Source organism: Micromesistius poutassou (assembly GCF_964030765.1).
Source record: "Micromesistius poutassou genome assembly, chromosome: 13".
In the NCBI taxonomy this organism is placed as follows: domain Eukaryota; kingdom Metazoa; phylum Chordata; class Actinopteri; order Gadiformes; family Gadidae; genus Micromesistius; species Micromesistius poutassou.
This window is the reverse complement of record NC_140283.1, coordinates 637,417-658,281: the sequence shown is the minus strand read 5'-3', so window position 1 is coordinate 658,281 and position 20,865 is coordinate 637,417. Positions and strand designations below refer to the sequence as shown.

General features: G+C 49.8%; 2 protein-coding genes across 5 annotated transcripts in view; both read left to right on the top strand.

Annotated features, from left to right (window-relative positions):
- ppfibp1b (PPFIA binding protein 1b) overlaps window positions 1-12,537 on the top strand; it is a 33,510-nt gene extending 20,973 nt beyond the window's left edge. The window contains exons 18-27 of one of the 4 annotated variants that reach the window (XM_084477274.1): window positions 514-645; window positions 951-1,101; window positions 1,474-1,585; window positions 4,998-5,086; window positions 6,670-6,792; window positions 8,348-8,473; window positions 8,960-9,148; window positions 9,987-10,154; window positions 11,375-11,440; window positions 11,782-12,537. In XM_084477274.1, the coding sequence (XP_084333400.1) occupies window positions 514-645; window positions 951-1,101; window positions 1,474-1,585; window positions 4,998-5,086; window positions 6,670-6,792; window positions 8,348-8,473; window positions 8,960-9,148; window positions 9,987-10,154; window positions 11,375-11,440; window positions 11,782-11,865 (1,240 nt within the window). In that variant the 3' untranslated portion in view covers window positions 11,866-12,537. The remainder of the gene's footprint in view (window positions 1-513; window positions 646-950; window positions 1,102-1,473; window positions 1,586-4,997; window positions 5,087-6,669; window positions 6,793-8,347; window positions 8,474-8,959; window positions 9,149-9,986; window positions 10,155-11,374; window positions 11,441-11,781) is intronic. The other 3 variants (XM_084477273.1, XM_084477276.1, XM_084477275.1) reach the window with 3 other exon arrangements.
- Window positions 12,538-13,350: 813 nt separating this feature from the next.
- On the top strand, window positions 13,351-17,969 carry endouc (endonuclease, polyU-specific C). Its single transcript, XM_084477221.1, has 8 exons — window positions 13,351-13,398; window positions 13,649-13,705; window positions 13,789-13,888; window positions 14,079-14,190; window positions 14,446-14,567; window positions 15,523-15,635; window positions 15,792-15,942; window positions 17,317-17,969. The coding sequence occupies exons 1-8, from the start codon at window positions 13,382-13,384 to the stop codon at window positions 17,593-17,595; spliced, it is 951 nt and encodes a 316-aa protein (XP_084333347.1). The 5' UTR covers window positions 13,351-13,381; the 3' UTR covers window positions 17,596-17,969.
- The last annotated feature ends 2,896 nt before the right edge of the window (window positions 17,970-20,865 follow it).

Here is a 20,865-nt window from a genome sequence, read left to right as displayed (position 1 = left end):
CCAAACAGGGCGTAGCTCCGCCCTTTCAGCTCTGGGCCCGTCCCGCGTTGGATGAGAGACGCCCACGGCGGGTCTGAGGTGTTGTTCACTGAGCCTCTAGTGATGCTTCATGTGCTGCCTCTGGGTGACGATATCAGAACCATTGGCTGCTCAGCCTGGGAGGGACTGGCCTGGAAATCCAGACCATCTAGAGAGCTGTAGGGTCTGGCAACGAGGGATGAGAACGGCCCAACTCGAGGGGCGGAACCAAGCATGCATTTTAAAATATCACTGCACGCAATTGGATAACAGTACGACCAATCAGAAGAATACAAGGGGTGACGTATCCAGACCAGCGGAGCTAACCAATAGATAAGACTCTAACTCTCGCCGTATCCGGTCTGTAAAACAGCAACGCTTTTGGCCCGCCTAAATCAGATACACGGATGTGATTGGTTAGTGTTGTGCAGATTACTGCTCTGTAGAGCTGTGTGTCCAGGGCAGGACTCTGATGGGTACGTTGTTCTCCTGAAGGCTGAGGAGGAGTCAGTCCACCACCTTTAACCTGGACGACAACCTGTCGGAGGGCGAGTTCAAGAGGGGGGGGGTCCGCTCCACCGCCGGCCCCCGGCTCGGCTGGTCCCGGGACCTGCAGCACACCAACAGGTGAGAGGGTCTGGGAGTGTGTGTGTGTGTGTGTGTGTGTGTGTGTGTGTGTGTGTGTGTGTGTGTGTGTGTGTGTGTGTGTGTGTGTGTGTGTGTGTGTGTGTCTGTGTGTATGTATGTGTGTGTGTTTGTCTGTGTGTGTGTGTGCTTGTGTGTCTGTGTGTGTCAATGCGCGTGTGTGCGTGCGTGCATGTGTGTGTGTGTGTGTGTGTGTGTGTGTGTGTGTGTGTGTGTGTGTGTGTGTGTGTGTGTGTACTAATGGGATCAGAGGAGTGGTTCCTGACCCTCTGCTCTCCGGGCTGCAGTGACCTGGACGCTCCGTTTGCGCGCTGGTCCAAGGAGCAGGTGTGTGAGTGGCTGAAGGACCAGGGTCTGGGTCTGTACGGGGCCATGGCCCGGGTGTGGGTCTCCTCGGGACACACGCTGCTGCAGGCCTCTCAGCAGGACCTGGAGAGGGTGAGTGCTGAGACCATCGACCCGACACCAGCACACTGCACAGTACAGACTGCACTTTAAAAGAGCCTTGATGAACGGAAGTCTGATAGACGCACCGCTCAGCGCTGCTGGAGGTAATGAAGAGCGGCTGTTTGAGTGTTGATATAAACGCTATAGCCGTCCGTTAGCTCACAGCGTGTGAATACATTCTCTGGTTGTTAAGTTTCAAAATCTTTGTTCCACTATTTCCTGTTGTCCTCTTTAAAATAAAGTCTTTACAGCTCTCGTTACTTGTGTGTGTGTGTGTGTGTGTGTGTGTGTGTGTGTGTGTGTGTGTGTGTGTGTGTGTGTGTGTGTGTGTGTGTGTGTGTGTGTGTGTGTGTGTGTGTGTAGGAGCTGGGCATTAAACAGCCTCTTCACAGGAAGAAGCTGCAGCTCGCCCTCCAGGCGCTCGGCTCCGAGGAGGACGACAACAAGAGCAAGCTGGACTACAACTGGGTGACCAGTGAGTAGTGACCAGTAGCCTCATGTCACCCACTGGTGACCAGTGAGTAGTGACCAGTAGCCTCATGTCACCACTGGTGACCAGTGAGTAGTGACCAGTAGCCTCATGTCACCACTGGTGACCAGTGAGTAGTGACCAGTAGCCTCATGTCACCACTGGTGACCAGTGAGTAGTGACCAGTAGCCTCATGTCACCACTGGTGACCAGTGAGTAGTGACCAGTAGCCTCATGTCACCACTGGTGACCAGTGAGTAGTGACCAGTAGCCTCATGTCACCACTGGTGACCAGTGAGTAGTGACCAGTAGCCTCATGTCACCACTGGTGACCAGTGAGTAGTGACCAGTAGCCTCATGTCATCCACTGGTGACCAGTGAGTAGCCTCATGTCACCACTGGTGACCAGTGAGTAGTGACCAGTAGCCTCATGTCATCCACTGGTGACCAGTGAGTAGCCTCATGTCACCACTGGTGACCAGTGAGTAGCCTCATGTCACCACTGGTGACCAGTGAGTAGCCTCATGTCACCACTGGTGACCAGTGAGTAGCCTCATGTCATCCACTGGTTCGTTATAACAACCTGATTCACTGACATGGAAGTGACGGGGCGACAGGAGCAACCTGAGGGTTGCTGGTTGGATCCCCGGCTCCTCCTGGGTGCCGAGGTGTCCACAATAACACAACCACAACACATCTCTGGACACAAGCTCTTTACAAGCAGAGTTTACTGTACACTCCTCTTCCGTGGTTCCTCTGCGGCCGGGGGAGGTCATACCAGACAACACAACGGACATGTGTCTCAGGGACAGAGGAGGACAGCTCCAGACCCAGAGCTCAGGACGCCGTCACCAGCCCCCCAGCCCCCCCCTCAGAACATCAACTGGACCATGTTAAGGCGAGGACCACCTTCCACTGGACATAAGGGTCTGTAGCGTCTGACGGACACACGGCAGAGCCCCTCGTGATCCATCCAGTCGGATGCCCAGCCCAGTTCTTGTTTGTTTTCGGTGCGCACGTAACACTAGAATCTGGTAAATCCAAGGTTGGCTGTTTGACAACAACAACCCCAAGGACATTAAAGCTCCTTCATGATGTGTTGTGCCGGCCACAGAACAAACGTCCTGCTGCAGCTAGGGTGGGGGCTGGGGGAGGCTGACTTAAATCAACGCACCAGGTGTTCACCAGCTGTTCACCAGGTGTTCACCAGCTGTTCACCAGGTGTTCACCAGTTGTTCACCAGCTGTTCACCAGGTGTTCACCAGGTGTTCACCAGGTGTTCACCAGTTGTTCACCAGCTGTTCACCAGGTGTTCACCAGGTGTTCACCAGGTGTTCACCAGGTGTTCACCAGTTGTTCACCAGCTGTTCACCAGGTGTTCACCAGTTGTTCACCAGCTGTTCACCAGGTGTTCACCAGGTGTTCACCAGGTGTTCACCAGCTGTTCACCAGGGAGCACAGAGCTGTGGAGCCCTGTCCTCCACTGTTCAGGAGAGGCCTCATGCAGGCCTGACGTTGTGGCGGAAGTGGCTCAGGAGGTAGAGCGGGTTGACTGGTAACCGGAAGGTTGCTGGTTCAATCCCCGGCTCCTCCTAAGCGCGTGGAGGTGTCCCTGAGCGAGACGCCTCACCCTGACTGCTCCTGACCAGCTGGCCGTCGCCCTGCGCGGTCGACTCCGCCGTCGGGGTGTGAATGTGTGAACGAATGGTTGTAAGTCCTTTGCATAAAAGCGTCAGCATAATCCCCTAAATGTATCGTATGACGCTCAGAAGCACCACGGAGCCAGTGTGGAGTCGCACATAGAGCAGCACGCCGCCGGAGGCCACTGGCAGGAGCTACAAACCAGAACATACCACCAGGCAGACCCCCTGCACTGGGAGGACCAGCCCATGGCCAGCTGTCCACCTGAACACATTTACTGGCCGGTGTGAGCAACAACAACAACAACAACAACAACAACAACCAGCTCAGCACTAGCTCAGAATAACGTTGTTGGAGCAGCTGAGGCCCCGCTGAGCTCAGCGCTCTGAGACTCGTGACAAGGTCTCCGGTGCGTCGGGGGGGGTCGCAGGTCCTCATGTCCGGGCGCGTTCTGAAGACCAGCCCCTGTGTTCACCACAAATGCCGCTTTTCCACCGCCAGTACCTACTCGACTCGACTCGACTCGACTCGACTCGCCACGCCTTATTTGCGTTTCCATTGGCAAAAAAAGTACCTGGTACCTAGTACCGGGTACTTTTTTTTAGTACTACCTCCGTCGAGGTTCCAAGCGAGCGGAGTAGGTACTTTTGTGTGACGTAAACAGGCTGCTGGTAACTGATTGGCCAGCGGCTGTAAATGGAAATATTCACTCAAGTTAAGTTGTGTCCGGCGTGGTTGGAGTCCACGAACCCGCTCCCGAGGGGGACACTGATCAGCGTTTCGCCGTGTGTGTCGCTCCTTTCCCGGGGCTAGAGTTAGGCTGCGCGTCGTTATGTGTGTCGGGCGTGGTTGTGTGTGTCCGGCGTGGCTGGAGTCCACGGACCGGCTCCGGAGGATCAGCGTTTCGCTGTTTCGTTTCAGTGTCGTTCCTTTCCTAGGGCTCGAGTTTCGCCTCTATCAACGTTACCGTATGACAACAATAGACGCGCAGTCATTGCGCTTTTTATTTTATTTTATTTTATTTCCCATCATAACCTTTCCCGGGAATCAGGAAATAGTCTTGATCAGATTCAGATTTCCCGGGAATCGCGTCTCCCGTGATTAAAACCTAATGACGACCCGCCCATGGTGGAGAGGTTCTTTTCTACGACCCGCCCACATTGAAGAGGTACTTTTTTAGATGGAAACGCAACCAAACTGAGTTGAGTCGAGGCGAGTCGAGTCGAGTCGAGTTGGTACTGGCGGTGGAAAAGCGGCAAAAGTGAACCTCTCCCTGGCCTTGTCTGTCTCAACAACACTCATCTCTTGACAGATGGAAGTCTCCCTGAGGCTCCGTCAGTCCTTCTCCTCCTGAGCTGCACACAGCGTCCCGACAGGAAGCACTCCTCTCCGCTCCGCAGAGAGGAGTGTGTTCAGCTCAAGACCCTCCTGGTACTGCATCCCCTCCTGACTCACACAGCAGGAGGTGCAGAACCCTGGAGGATCAGGAAGGGTCCTCACCATCCCAGCAACCCACTGGTTCAGCTGCTGCAGGCAGGCTCTGAGACGTGTTTGGTTCCCCAGGCCATCGTGAGCCCTGACCTCCCCAGGGCTGCTGCTATTACTTTAATAACAGTGACAACATAGCATGGCCTGCTGCCTTTTTTATCATACATTTAACACATTTAAGACAAAACAAAACATACGATGGGTTCACTGGCACTTTAACAATACATTGTATGTTGCGTGCACACTGTGGTTTCACTAACCCCCTCCCCCCTGCCCTGTGCGTGCTCAGGGTGGCTGGACGACATCGGTCTGCCGCAGTACAAGACCCAGTTTGACGAGGGCCGGGTGGACGGTCGCATGCTGCACTACATGACGGTGGTGAGTGTCTGACCTCCAGCAGCGCGGCCCACTGGCTGTAATGACTCCCCATCAGGCTCCCTCTGAGGGGCTGATGAGGAGACACACAGACACTGACGCCACTTCTTCATGCTCAACGTCTTTCTGTGAACTCTCTGTCTATTTCACTTCTCTCTCCCGTCCGTTACTTTATAGAATATGGGGCGAGGATTTGTATTATTCCATAGTGAAAGATAGGATTTGTATTATTCCATAGTGAAAGATAGGATTTGTATTATTCCATAGTGAAAGATAGGATTTTTCCCGTAGTCTAGACAGTCTAGACTCCCCAATAGAGATCTCTAAGATCATTTTTCAGAAAGTAACTCAAATCGAAGATAGTCATGACTTGATGATGGTATTATTATTGCAACCTCTGACTCGACCAATCAGTGCCTAACATGAGTTGGATGGCAGAAGAAGGGAGTGTAGGTTGGCAGCTTGTTTCTGCGGCTCCACAATTTAACTGAAAGGGTATGTTAACCCCCAGGAGAACTTCTGCCTGTGAGTGTGACCTGAGCCGCCATAAAGGTTGAACAGACACATTGGGTTCCATAGGAGCGAGTGTGAAGGGTGTGGTCAAAACACACCTCACCTGAGCATGGTGCGCAGCCAATAGGAAACGACCACTCGTTTTGAGCCGAAGGTAGAAGACTTGATGCTGACTCTTTTGGCGCATTTCCACCGGCGGGTACGCTTCAGACCCAGCACGCCTCAGCCCAGCAGTGAGGGTGCGCTATAGCCCAGCTCAGTTACGGCTCGCATTTCCACCGCCGACAGTACCCTTATGGTGGGCGGGGTTTAAGACAGTACCCTTATGGTGGGCGGGGTTTAAGACAGTACCCTTATGGTGGGCGGGGTTTAAGACAGTACCCTTATGGTGGGCGGGGTTTAAGACAGTACCCTTATGGTGGGCGGGGTTTAAGACAGTACCCTTATGGTGGGCGGGGTTTAAGACAGTACCCTTATGGTGGGCGGGGTTTAAGACAGTACCCTTATGGTGGGCGGGGTTTAAGACAGTACCCTTATGGTGGGCGGGGTTTAAGCTGGACGGCGATAGCCACGGCAGCTAGGTAAGCATGGTGACCTCATAGCAGCCGACACAGTGTAGCCTGCTAATAAATCCATGAAAAAGAAGAACGCACACAATGAACAAAGAGCAACAATGGAGGACGTCCAAGAAGGATGGCAAACTTTTGCGTGAAAGTTTCTTCACAGTACCTCAGGGGTACTGTGTTTGTTTGTTATTATCCCCCTGTCGCACGGAAGGGACGATTCTGTCGACCAATCAACGGACGGCGTGTGTAGCTCTAACTTGCCGGGACCCTTTCAGGCTCTCAGTACCTCAACGGAGGAGTAACGGCTCAATACTTCTCAGTCCGGGTCACGCCCACTTTTGGCGGTGGAAACGCGACCCGCGCCGCGCCTCTGCAGACTGAACCGACCCGCACCCTGCGGTGGAAATGTGTCATGTGACCCTGATGTTGATTCGAGGTGATCAGGACAGTCCCTTAATGTCTGTCCCTTAATGTCTGTCCCTTAATGGTCCCTTAATGTCTCCTCAGGATGACCTCCTCTCCCTGAAGGTGGGCAGCGTGCTCCACCACCTCAGCATCAAGAGGGCCATCCAGGTGCTGCGGCTCAACGACTACCAGCCCAACTGCCTCCGCCGCCGGCCCTCCCACGAGGTCAGCCTCCCCTTCCACCTCACAGCCTCACTCAGCCTCACAGCCTCACAGCCTCACTCAGCCTCACTCAGCCTCACAGCCTCTCAGCCTCACTCAGCCTCACTCAGCCTCACTCAGCCTCACTCAGCCTCACTCAGCCTCACTCAGCCTCACAGCCTCACAGCCTCTCAGCCTCACAGCCTCACAGCCTCACTCAGCCTCACTCAGCCTCACTCAGCCTCACAGCCTCACAGCCTCTCAGCCTCACAGCCTCACAGCCTCACTCAGCCTCACTCAGCCTCACAGCCTCACTCAGCCTCACTCAGCCTCACTCAGCCTCACTCAGCCTCTCAGCCTCACTCAGCCTCACTCAGCCTCTCAGCCTCACTCAGCCTCACAGCCTCTCAGCCTCACTCAGCCTCACTCAGCCTCTCAGCCTCACAGCCTCACTCAGCCTCACAGCCTCACTCAGCCTCACTCAGCCTCACAGCCTCTCAGCCTCACTCAGCCTCACTCAGCCTCACTCAGCCTCACAGCCTCACTCAGCCTCACAGCCTCACAGCCTCTCAGCCTCACTCAGCCTCACTCAGCCTCACTCAGCCTCACTCAGCCTCACTCAGCCTCACTCAGCCTCACAGCCTCACTCAGCCTCACAGCCTCACAGCCTCACTCAGCCTCACTCAGCCTTAGCATTAGCAGTTAGTTATTAATAGAAATAAATAGAGAACAAATAAATAAATAAATAGAGAACAGAATGTTCTCGTTATACCACAGTTAAGGGGCGTTGTCCGTCCCGACGCGCAGTCATAGACACCCTCAATTTTGAAAACACGAGAAAGTCGGAAAAGCATTTTTTTAACGAATACAAAAAGCAGTCCCTCCTGGCTGCCGGCAAAGTGTACGGCGGTTGCTATGCAACACACTGTAGCATCCTTCAGGGAGAAGGCTAGAGACGGTAGCTTGGTTCACCGGCAATTTAGCCTACTGTGGAGTTCACTCAGTGTGCCTATTGCTGTACAACATTTCCACCCTCTCCATCAATCAACATATTTTTAGGCTTCAGTGAACTATGCTATTGCTTTTATATATAAATACCTCCGGAACTCCGTAAATTGAATGGGCGTCATAGCTGTGTGTATACGCTCATTATACAACAGTTAGGAACCAATCAGATCGCTTGATTTAAGCCACCCGTTTTATAAATAAATATTTAATGATTTATAAATGAATATGAGTATGAAATATGAATGTAAAAGACATACAAAGTAAAGGGTGATTTAATGCAAGTCAATGTTCATAGTGCTTTACATTCTGATGGTATATAGAATGTTTTTATGTGATAAAAAAGTGATTATATGTTATAGGGTATAAGCTTATATTCATGGTGTAAAATGATTCATTTCATTTTATAGAACTTTTCTAAGTACCCCAAGACACTTTACATGAATATTAACATACAGTATATTCATATATATAGATAATATGAACATATATTTAACGTTGTTAAAGACAGAAGCATGTTTTAAATGTAGCATTGGGAATAGGATTGTGTAGTGAACCTCTGTCATCCCTCCAGAACAACGTCTCCCCAGCGGAGGTGTCCCAGTGGACCAACCACCGCGTGATGGAGTGGCTGCGCTCCGTGGACCTGGCGGAGTACGCCCCCAACCTGAGGGGCAGCGGGGTGCACGGGGGCCTCATGGTGAGACGCAGCGCAGGTCACAGGTCAGGGCTGTGGGTTTGATTCCCCTGTGAATGACGCTCTGCGCTCGTTGTGAGTAGATGAAGGGTCTCTCCATGACTAACGTAGGCTGATGGGTGAGGGGACTTAACTGTACTATACAGGTTTTTACTGTAGTACTTTACTGTAGTATACAAGCCCAATAACAACGCTATTATGTACAAAAGTGTTCTGCTACAGCACATCTCATTCTAATAGGATTCTGCAAAACTAAATCAGGTCCTCCTCCTCCTCCTCATCCTCTTCCTCTTCTTCCTCCTCCTCCTCCTCCTGCTCCTCCCCCTCTTGCTCCTCCTCCCCCTCCTGCTCCTCCTCTTCCTCCTCCTCCCCCTCCTGCTCCTCCTCCCCCTCCTGCTCCTCCTCTTCCTCCTCCTCCTCCTCTCCTCCTCCTCCTCCTGCTCCTGCTCCTCCTCCCCTCCTCCTCCTGCTCCTCCTCCTCCTCCTCAGGTGCTGGAGCCGCGCTTCAACGTGGAGACCATGGCTCTGCTGCTCAACATCCCCCCCAACAAGACGCTGCTGCGGCGCCACCTGGCCACCCACTTCAACGTGCTGGTGGGCCTGGAGGCCCAGCAGCTCAAGCAGGAGAGCCTGGAGCACCCAGACTACCTGCTGCTGACCGCCACCGCCAAGGTCAAGGTGGGTCAGCCCCTAGTCCACTCCTAGTGCACTCCTAGTGCACTCCTAGTGCACTCCTAGTCCACTCCTAGTGCACTCCTAGTGCACTCCTAGTGCACTCCTAGTCCACTCCTAGTCCACTCCTGGGTCAACTCCTAGTCCACTCCTAGTCCACTCCTGGGTCAACTCCTAGTCCACTCCTAGTCCACTCCTGGGTCAACTCCTAGTCCACTCCTAGTCCACTCCTAGTCCACTCCTAGGTCAGCTCCTAGCTCCTAACACCTAGCCGCATCCTTTGCTTTTCCATTGTACTGTATCTATATTATTAGTACTATCTATATTTGTATTTGTTCTATTGGTGATTGAGTGGTGGTCAACATTTTGGTCTGAGATTAGTTGTAGTATAATAATGAGACAGTATAATGAGTTCTACTTCCCATTCTGCGTCTGGATTTTGAATCGATAACAATGTTTTGACATTGATTGATTGATTCATCGTTCCTGTTCTGCTTATTGATGAATCATTGTCCCCCTGTGACTCCCCCCTATCTCCCCCCCTGTGACTCCCCCCTATCTCCCCCCCTGTGACTCCCCCCTATCTCCCCCCCTGTGTCTCCCCCCCGTGACTCCCCCCTGTGTCTCCCCCCCGTGACTCCCCCCTATCTCCCCCCCTGTGTCTCCCCCCTGTGACTCCCCCCTATCTCCCCCCCTGTGTCTCCCCCCTGTGACTCCCCCCTGTGACTCCCCCTTGTCTCCCCCCCTGTGTCTCCCCCCCTGTCTCCCCCCTGTCTCCCCCCCTGTGTCTCCCCCCTGTCTCCCCCCTGTGTCTCCCCCCTGTCTCCCCCCTGTCTCCCCCCAGCCTAAGAAGGGCTTCGGGGGGCTGGGCACGCTGCGGCGGCGGCGGCAGGAGGACAGCGAGGAGTACGTCTGCCCCATGGACGTGGAGATGCCCAAAGGACGCAGCTTCCAGAGGGGATACGGAGGAGAGCTGCAGATCTACGAGGACGACCTGGACCGCCTAGAGCAGGTAACCCTGGAGCAGGTGACCCTGACCTAGAGCAGGTGACCCTGACCTAGAGCAGGTAACCCTGACCTAGAGCAGGTAACCCTGGAGCAGGTAACCCTGGAGCAGGTGACCCTGACCTAGAGCAGGTAACCCTGGAGCAGGTAACCCTGGAGCAGGTGACCCTGGAGCAGGTGACCCTGACCTAGAGCAGGTGACCCTGACCTAGAGCAGGTGACCCTGGAGCAGGTGACCCTGACCTAGAGCAGGTGACCCTGGAGCAGGTGACCCTGACCTAGAGCAGGTGACCCTGGAGCAGGTGACCCTGACCTAGAGCAGGTGACCCTGGAGCAGGTAACCCTGGAGCAGGTGACCCTGACCTAGAGCAGGTGACCCTGGAGCAGGTGACCCTGACCTAGAGCAGGTGACCCTGACCTAGAGCAGGTGACCCTGACCTAGAGCAGGTAACCCTGGAGCAGGTGACCCTGACCTAGAGCAGGTGACCCTGGAGCAGGTGACCCTGACCTAGAGCAGGTGACCCTGACCTAGAGCAGGTGACCCTAGAGCAGGTGACCCTGACCTAGAGCAGGTAACCCTGACCTAGAGCAGGTAACCCTGGAGCAGGTGACCCTGGAGCAGGTGACCCTAGAGCAGGTGACCCTGACCTAGAGCAGGTGACCCTGGAGCAGGTGACCCTGACCTAGAGCAGGTGACCCTGGAGCAGGTGACCCTGACCTAGAGCAGGTGACCCTGACCTAGAGCAGGTGACCCTGACCTAGAGCAGGTGACCCTGACCTAGAGCAGGTAACCCTGGAGCAGGTGACCCTAGAGCAGGTGACCCTGACCTAGAGCAGGTAACCCTGACCTAGAGCAGGTGACCCTGACCTAGAGCAGGTAACCCTAGAGCAGGTGACCCTGACCTTTAACCCCGGGCTACCACCAGCCCCTCTGTTTCTTACTGGGTTTTTATTCAGAGTGGGGCTTATGTGTTTTGCATGCTGTAAAGATTTCCCAGCATGCAAAAGCTCTTTTCTAAACATGAACTATGTTGTTAAATACTTAAATGAAAACCTTCAGAGCCATTCTTTAAGGAGAATCGTCGTGTACAATGTCTTCACAAAAAGGAAACATTTCCGAGCATGACTGATCCCACATCAGTTAATCCGTTTATATTGCTTCCAGCGCATTCTGTTTGAGCTCTGGTGCTGTGTGGGGCTTTGAGAGCAGGGTTTGTCTTGTTGCAGATGGAGGACTCTGAGGGAACAGTGAGACAGATCGGAGCTTTCTCCGAGGAGATCCAGAACCTGACGGTAACTCATCACAAAACAACATGAAGAAACTCAGCACTTTTTCTTATCTACGGTCATCATGCCCCTCCACTATCGGTCATGTGTCACGTTGTTATTCTTCCCCTGTATGTCCTACTGTTGACGTTTGGCTCCTTGTCTAGTAGTGTATGACTAGTTTACTACATCCTTTGCTGTAGTAAATGTGCTCAATGTGAGGATCTGCACCAGTGACATCACCGTTGTGTTGCTTGTAGCATGATGTTGATGTTACGAGCCGTATTGTGCTGCCCTACGTAAGCTGCAGTTGGTTTAGGGAGGGCGGGTGTTATTAGTGGTGTAATGTCTTGCTTCACCACTTCCAGAGCATGCTGAAAGACGACGAGTTCTTCAAAGAGGAGTCTTACTCGCCCAACCCCAGCGTCACAGACGAGGAATCCACGGCGTGAAGAAGCAGGACCTCACCAGTCTGCTGTTGGCTCTACCCCCTGAGGCCAGCCTCGACTATTACACAAACACTTTGTTTTTTTCAGAAAGTCAGTAGTCACTACCACAGATCTCTGGTTGAGTGGGGGAACCATTTCAGGGTGACACCACTGCTGCTCTGGTGTCCGGGCTGGTTACTGGAGACGTCTGATGGATATGTTAGGATTCCTTATTCCATTGATGGCTCAGACAGCAGAATATAATATTTAATATATGTCCTTGTTATCAAAAGAATATCCTTTTTACAATATGAATATGGAAACTGAATATATTCAGATGATATATGCTGTGCTTACTTTACTGTGTTTGGGATTTTTTTTAAGAATTGACTGTAAGTTAACTTCAAAACGGCTGCTATGTTTTTTGTGGGTTTTTTATACCGAATTTGGATAATCTAATTGTAATAAACGCAAAATAACTTGTACCCTATTATCATTGCCTTACTTTATCATTCTTCAACTTCAAGTCATTGTCTCTTTGCATGCATTTGCACCAAAACAAGGTACGAGTCTAAAGGGTTAGATCAGTCTGTACTCCTGTGGGTTAGATCAGTCTGTACTCCTGTGGGTTAGATCAGTCTGTACTCCTGTGGGTTAGATCAGTCTGTACTCCTGTGGGTTAGATCAGTCTGTACTCCTGTGGGTTAGATCAGTCTGTACTCCTGTGGGTTAGATCAGTCTGTACTCCTATGGGTTAAATCAGTCTGTACTGCTGTGGGTTAAATCAGTCTGTCTGTACTCCTTCCAGTTCTGGTGTCAATAAAGGTTTTTTTTGGTGCAGCTTATCGTGTATTTGCGCAAACTTTTTCCACTATGAGCTGGAGTGTTTGTATTATTGATTCCACTCAGGCTGAGGTGAGGGGGTAGAACAGTCCAGGACCCCCAAGGCCACCTTATTTAGGCTCCTTCTGGGCCAACATGTGGAACATTCCTGAGTCAATCAATATATTTCAGAAATGTAATTTGCATTTAAGTAAAGGACGGTAGTAAGAACTAATAAAGGAAAAAAAATGAAGGATCAAACTACAATGCATTTCCAAAAAAACAATGAAGTTGATGAAAGTCCAGACGTACACACACAGGTAATGAAGCTTTACAGAGGAGGGATCGGTCATTAGAACAGGAGTGCAGATAGGAGGCCTGAAGAACTGATTTCTCCGATATATATTTTGCCAAGAGAGACCGGACCGGGCGCGCCAATGCGCCCGGAAGATGTGAAGGGTGTCGCTCTGCGCCCTGGCGGACAGGACCGGAGCTCAGACCACTGCAGCCAGAAACTCAATGATGACTGATGAATGTTTTTAATCCAGGGGTCTTATCTGTTAAGTCCCATTCAGCTAAACACGATTGTTGACGGGGGGGGGGGGGGGGACCAGACCGTCCAGTCCGTCACTGTTGTTGATTATTTCGCAAGAGTTATAAGGTGCGCATGCGCCTTTGAGACCAGTCTAGTAGTTAATCTTCTATTGCTCAGCAGAGGATGAACACGATGGCTAGGTGGGTCTCCTTTTGATCATGCATTATTTAGGCCTACTTAACGTAATTGACTTAATACTATATTTCGTAATGTAACTAAACGTAACTAAATGCTGGTGGACAAAGTCGCCCAATGCATGTCACTTCTGTTAGTGAAATATTGCGCTTCCCCTATAGTAACTTTGACTTATTTCCTTTGGTCTCTATTTGTGGGTTGAATCCTAAAACGAGGTGTGTAATGTGTGTAAATGATGATTATATATCTCAATAGGTTCCACAGAGGTCTCCTACTGCTTGCTGTTTTGGTCAGTGAGTTGGATGCTTCAAGGTATTTCAATCTTTGGAAATGTACAAACAGATTTGTTTCTGGTATGTTTGATCATAAGTTCATCAAGTAATTTTATTTTCTAGACTGACTGTCAACCAGGAGCTGTCCAACCTCTTCAATGAGTTCTGGACTCTGGATGTGAACCGCATGCAGCCTGGAGTAGATTACTCCATCTTAGTGCAGGTTTGGTCCTTTATTTAATTTATTGTTTGTTATGGAAAAATTGGTTCAAATGTCTTGAACGATTAAATGATCTGAAAGATCATGGAAGAAATGTAGTAGTTATATACAGATTGTCCCTCCTGAGTTCCGGTGTGTGTGAGCTGTATACTAAAACAGAATGGCTGATAGTTGTGTCCCCTGTGTTGTTTAGGGTAAAGCCAGCTATGTCACTCAGGGCAGTAACGTGGCCCGGGACCGCGCCTCCCAGCCCCTCTTCTCCAACGTCAACGAGACCAAGCTGGGGCTAATCCCAACCTTCTCCCGTAAGTGTCTCTTCTGTAGAGTGTTGTCACGTTCTCAGTAACTTTTGTATCAACGGAAAAAGAGATAAGTTCAGAGGGTCCTTTTATTGACAGATGGCAAAGTCCAGTGTCCCCTCAGAAAGTACAGGAAAGTAGAAAAAAATAAAATAATAAACGTGTAACAATTTCAATACAGAGAATCTATACACACAATATGATGTATGACTTTACTGGAATGGAAGAGAGAAAAACAATGGCAGCCATTTTGTGTTGCAGGTTTTCTGACCCTTCTGGACAACTACGAGATGTCTACGGGAGTGGCTGAGCGAGTCTCCCCAGAGGAGGTCCTCGAGAACAATCTGTTCCTCGACGCCGTCATGGAGACGGCGGTCATGAAGGTAAACATGTTGTCACCTGTCCGGTGGGCCCGTCGTGTCTCAGTCTGACTCCCGTCAGACCAGACCATGTAGCCGGCCTCAGGGAGAGGTCCTCATGTGTGAGAGGCAGACTGGGGTTAGAGGCAGGCTGGGGTTAGAGGCAGGCTGGGGTTAGAGGCAGGCTGGGGTTAGAGGCGGGCTGGGGTTAGAGGCAGGCTGGGGTTAGAGGCAGGCTGGGGTTAGAGGCAGGCTGGGGTTAGGGTTAGAGGCAGACTGGGGTTAGGGTTAGAGGCAGGCTGGGGTTAGAGGCAGGCTGGGGTTAGGGTTAGAGGCAGGCTGGGGTTAGGGTTAGAGGCAGGCTGGGGTTAGAGGCAGGCTGGGGTTAGGGTTAGAGGCAGGCTGGGGTTAGGGGCAGACTCGTAGCATGTTCCTCTAACGTGTACGGTGCAGACTGGGTTAGGGTTAGAGGCAGACTCGTAGCATGTTCCTCTAACGTGTACGGTGCAGACTGGGTTAGGGTTAGAGGCAGACTCGTAGCGTGTTCTTGTGTGGTGATGTGTGTGCAGAGAGACGCAGGCTGGAGATCTAAAACAGCTGTGTGCTTATGGGGAGCTGGAATGTGTACTTGGCCTTTGTCTCCGCATTGAGAAAGACCCAGTGGGCGTACTGCAGTACACACACACACACACACACACACACACACACACACACACACACACACACACACACACACACACACACACACACACACACACACACACACACACACACACACACAGGGGGAGTTAGTGTTACAGTTAGATACAAATTAACAAAATGATTCACTAAAGCTACAGTTTGTTTTATCATATTATGTTTTATCATATTATTTTACAAATGATTGTGATTGTGATTCCCGCCTATGTCAAAGCTCTGGCTTGTGTGTTGAAGGGGGCTTTGTAAATGAAGTTGCCTAATATGTGTAAACCTCCCACAGCGGGCCCAGAGATACCTCGTTGGGAAGGGCAAGTCCAGCGCAGATGCTCGGCAGTTTAGAAGCCAGCTCTACCTCATATGGTTCCAGCTCTACCACAGAGAAAGAAATGCAGGGTAAGACGTCAAACCATATCCAGTGTTGCATCACAACCTTCAATACTTAATAAGACTTCACATACAGTATATTGCTGCTTCTGCAGCTGTGTTCCTTTAAGAGCTCTCTACGTTGCCTTTGGACTGACTTGGCTCCACTTTGAATGCTCTGAACAGCATGGACTCCTCTGGGTTTGAGCATGTGTTTGTTGGAGAGACCAAGTCTGGGACGGAGATCATCGGCTTCCACAACTGGCTGCAGTTCTACCTGCAGGAGAAGCACGGCCACCTGGACTACAAGGGCTACAAGGCCCGGGAGCAGGACATAGTAAGACCAAGGAGCAGGACATAGTAAGACCAAGGAGCAGGACATAGTAAGACCAAGGAGCAGGACATAGTAAGACCAAGGAGCAGGACATAGTAAGACCAAGGAGCAGGACATAGTAAGACCAAGGAGCAGGACATAGTAAGACCAAGGAGCAGGACATAGTAAGACCAAGGAGCAGGACATAGTAAAGCCCGGAGACGCCGGTGTTGGGAGGGGACTCTGTACCTTTAATGGGTTTAGTGAGAGTAGAATACAGTCATAGATCATATAATGTGTATGTGTGTGTAGTACAACAGTTTGGAAAGGAAACTTTGGTAAGAAATAGAAAAATGTTGTAAATACAGAAAGAACTGCTTAGTATACAGTATCTTCACAAATCCAGTCATACAAATAGTTTTAAAGTGTGGGAATGAGTCTAGGTACAGCATCATCTCTCACTATGAATCTGAATCAGAACCAGAATCAGAATTACTTTTATTACTATTATAGTAGTACACAAGTAGTGAAAGTACACAAGAGTACAATTATTACGCTTAGTTCCTCAACAGCCACATAGCAGCAACAATACAAGATAAAGTCAATAAGATTGTAAAAATAATTCTAATGCAAAAATGCTTTGCAAATTACAGAAATATTTATTAAAATATTCTGTTGTTGTATTGTGTTGTAGTGTGGGTTGGTTGGGGGGGGGGGGGGTCCTCCAGGTGTTGTAGTGGGGGTTGGTTGGGGGGGGGTCCTCCAGGTGTTGTAGTGGGGGTTGGTTGGGGGGGGGGTTCCTCCAGGTGTTGTAGTGGGGGTTGGTTGGGGGGGGGTCCTCCAGGTGTTGTAGTGGGGGTTGGTTGGGGGGGGGGTCCTCCAGGTGTTGTAGTGGGGGTTGGTTGGGGGGGGTTCCTCCAGGTGTTGTAGTGGGGGTTGGTTGGGGGGGGTTCCTCCAGGTGTTGTAGTGGGGGTTGGTTGGGGGGGGTTCCTCCAGGTGTTGTAGTGGGGGTTGGTTGGGGGGGGGGGGGTCCTCCAGGTGTTGTAGTGGGGGTTGGTTGGGGGGGGTCCTCCAGGTGTTGTAGTGGGGGTTGGTTGGGGGGGGGTCCTCCAGGTGTTGTAGTGGGGGTTGGTTGGGGGGGGGGTTCCTCCAGGTGTTGTAGTGGGGGTTGGTCTGGGTGTGGTGGGTTCCTCCAGGAGCCTGACTGCTTGGGGGAAATACCTGTTGGTCATCCTGTGGGTTTTGTCCCCGAGGCTTCGGTACCGTTTCCCAGATGGCAGTAGCTCAAACAGTCTCTGGTTGGGGTGGCCGGGGTATGAGGCACGAGTGGTGGGTGCACTGCTTAATAATACTAAGTTCTAGTGGTGCAGTAACAACCGCTCTTCATTCTCCCCCAGCCTGACCAGGACGACCACGTGCTCAACCTCCAGTTCAGCTGGCACGGCCTGGTGAAGCCCGTAGGCAGCGCCTTCGTGGGGGCCAGCCCTGAGTTCGAGATGGCCCTGTTCACCGTGGTGTTCCTGATGAACACGCAGCGCAGCACCGCCGTGCTGGTCAACATCGACCAGTGCCAGATGGAGCTGGTGGTCATCAGGCACGGCCGCTCGCTGGCCACCGCCTACCCCCGGCTGCTCAGCAGCAACAGCAGGCACCTGCCCAGGGCCCCCGCCCACTGAGAGGGGCCCCTCCCCAGGGCCCTCGCCCAATGAGAGGGGCCCCTCCCCAGGGCCCTCGCCCAATGAGGGGGTTGCTAGGGGGAGGCGGGGTGATGGGCGGGGGTGTAACCGGGTTAGTGTCTACCCAGTGACGTACTGTTGAAGTATGTCACTGGGTTAGCCTCTGGTCATTGGTAAGACCAGTACTGGTGAAGTCTACACCATTTCAGGATACCAGTATATGTTTGGTTGTATTTCAGTGCTATCCTGAGGCCTTCATCGTTTCATGACTTATTCAATGTTTTATGAATGTACTTGTGTATTACTTTTACATCGGCTCGTAAGCCTATTTTATAAATTGTATTCATTGAATTAAAAATATATTTTATCATGGACATTTTCTTTTGCAATACTTTTTCATTCCATATACTGGTGCAGAAAAATAGGTCAGGTGAAACTTGACATTGTTTCTAATTCAATATGAAAAAGATCCTGGATGTTGCTGAGAGGTGATAGTAGATAGATAGTAGTAGAGGTGGTAGTAGATAGATAGTAGTATAGGTCGTAGAGGTGATAGTAGTAGAGGTGATAATAGTAGAGGTGATAGTAGATAGATAGTAGTAGAGGTGATGGTAGTAGAGGTGATAGTAGTAGAGGTGATAATAGTAGAGGTGATAGTAGTAGAGGTGATGGTAGTAGAGGTGATAGTAGTAGAGGTGATAATAGTAGAGGTGATAGTAGTAGAGGTGATGGTAGTAGAGGTGATAATAGTAGAGGTGATAGTAGAGGTGATAATAGTAGAGGTGATGGTAGTAGAGGTGATAATAGTAGAGGTGATGGTAGTAGAGGTGATAATAGTAGAGGTGATAGTAGTAGAGGTGATAGTAGTAGAGGTGGTAGTAGATAGATAGTAGTATAGGTGGTAGTAGTAGAGGTGATGGTAGTAGAGGTGATAGTAGTAGAGGTGATAGTAGTAGAGGTGATAGTAGTATAGGTGGTAGTAGTAGAGGTGATGGTAGTAGAGGTGATAGTAGAGGTGATAATAGTAGAGGTGATAGTAGAGGTGATAATAGTAGAGGTGATAGTAGTAGAGGTGATGGTAGTAGAGGTGATAGTAGTAGAGGTGGTAGTAGATAGATAGTAGTATAGGTGGTAGTAGTAGAGGTGATGGTAGTAGAGGTGGTAGTAGTAGAGGTGATAGTAGTAGAGGTGGTAGTAGATAGATAGTAGTATAGGTGATAGTAGTAGAGGTGGTAGTAGAGGTTATAGTAGTAGAGGTGATAATAGTAGAGGTGATAGTAGAGGTGATAATAGTAGAGGTGATAGTAGAGGTGATAGTAGTAGAGGTGATAATAGTAGAGGTGATAGTAGTAGAGGTGATAGTAGAGGTGATAGTAGTAGAGGTGATAATAGTAGAGGTGATAGTAGTAGAGGTGATAGTAGTAGAGGTGATGGTAGTAGAGGTGATAGTAGTAGAGGTGATAGTAGAGGTGATAATAGTAGAGGTGATAGTAGAGGTGATAATAGTAGAGGTGATGGTAGTAGAGGTGATAGTAGAGGTGATAGTAGTAGAGGTGATAATAGTAGAGGTGATGGTAGTAGAGGTGATAATAGTAGAGGTGATGGTAGTAGAGGTGATAATAGTAGAGGTGATAGTAGTAGAGGTGATAGTAGACGTGATAGTAGTAGAGGTGATAGTAGTAGAGGTGATAGTAGTAGAGGTGATAGTAGTAGAGGTGATGGTAGTAGAGGTGATAGTAGTAGAGGTGATAGTAGAGGTGATAATAGTAGAGGTGATAGTAGTAGAGGTGATGGTAGTAGAGGTGATAGTAGTAGAGGTGATAATAGTAGAGGTGATAGTAGTAGAGGTGATGAAGTAGAGGTGGTAGTAGTAGAGGTGATAGTAGTAGAGGTGATAGTAGTAGAGGTGATAATAGTAGAGGTGATGGTAGTAGAGGTGATAGTAGTAGAGGTGATAGTAGAGGTGATAATAGTAGAGGTGATAGTAGTAGAGGTGATAGTAGTAGAGGTGATAGTAGAGGTGATAGTAGTAGAGGTGATAGTAGTAGAGGTGATAATAGTAGAGGTGATAATAGTAGAGGTGATAGTAGTAGAGGTGATAGTAGTAGAGGTGATAATAGTAAAGGTGATGGTAGTAGAGGTGATAATAGTAGAGGTGATAGTAGTAGAGGTGATAGTAGTAGAGGTGATAGTAGTAGAGGTGATCATAGTAGAGGTGATAATAGTAGAAGTGATGGTAGTAGAGGTGATAATAGTAGAGGTGATAGTAGTAGAGGTGATAGTAGTATAGGTGATAGTAGAGGTGATGGTAGTAGAGGTGATAGTAGAGGTGATAGTAGAGGTGATAATAGTAGAGGTGATAGTAGTAGAGGTGATAGTAGAGGTGATAATAGTAGAGGTGATAGTAGTAGAGGTGATGGTAGTAGAGGTGATAGTAGTAGAGGTGATAGTAGTAGAGGTGATAGTAGAGGTGATGGTAGTAGAGGTGATAGTAGTAGAGGTGATAATAGTAGAGGTGATGGTAGTAGAGGTGATAATAGTAGAGGTGATAGTAGTAGAGGTGATAGTAGTAGAGGTGATAGTAGTAGAGGTGATAATAGTAAAGGTGATGGTAGTAGAGGTGATAATAGTAGAGGTGATGGTAGTAGAGGTGATAGTAGTAGAGGTGATAGTAGTAGAGGTGATAGTAGTAGAGGTGATAGTAGAGGTGATGGTAGTAGAGGTGATAGTAGTAGAGGTGATAGTAGTAGAGGTGATAGTAGTAGAGGTGGTAGTAGATAGATAGTAGTATAGGTGATAGTAGTAGAGGTGGTAGTAGAGGTGATAGTAGTAGAGGTGATAATAGTAGAGGTGATAGTAGAGGTGATAATAGTAGAGGTGATGGTAGTAGAGGTGATAATAGTAGAGGTGATAGTAGTAGAGGTGATAGTAGTAGAGGTGATAGTAGAGGTGATAGTAGTAGAGGTGATAGTAGTAGAGGTGATAATAGTAGAGGTGATAATAGTAGAGGTGATAGTAGTAGAGGTGATAATAGTAAAGGTGATGGTAGTAGAGGTGATAATAGTAGAGGTGATAGTAGTAGAGGTGATAATAGTAGAGGTGATGGTAGTAGAGGTGATAATAGTAGAGGTGATGGTAGTAGAGGTGATAATAGTAGAGGTGATAGTAGTAGAGGTGATAGTAGACGTGATAGTAGTAGAGGTGATAGTAGTAGAGGTGATAGTAGTAGAGGTGATAGTAGTAGAGGTGATGGTAGTAGAGGTGATAGTA

Excerpts from the sequence above, each read along its gene's own strand:
- endouc (XM_084477221.1), top strand. Across the intron at positions 14,191-14,445 it reads GCTAATCCCAACCTTCTCCC|GTTTTCTGACCCTTCTGGAC; the intron begins GTAAGTGTCTCT and ends TTTGTGTTGCAG. Across the intron at positions 15,636-15,791 it reads CACAGAGAAAGAAATGCAGG|CATGGACTCCTCTGGGTTTG; the intron begins GTAAGACGTCAA and ends TGCTCTGAACAG.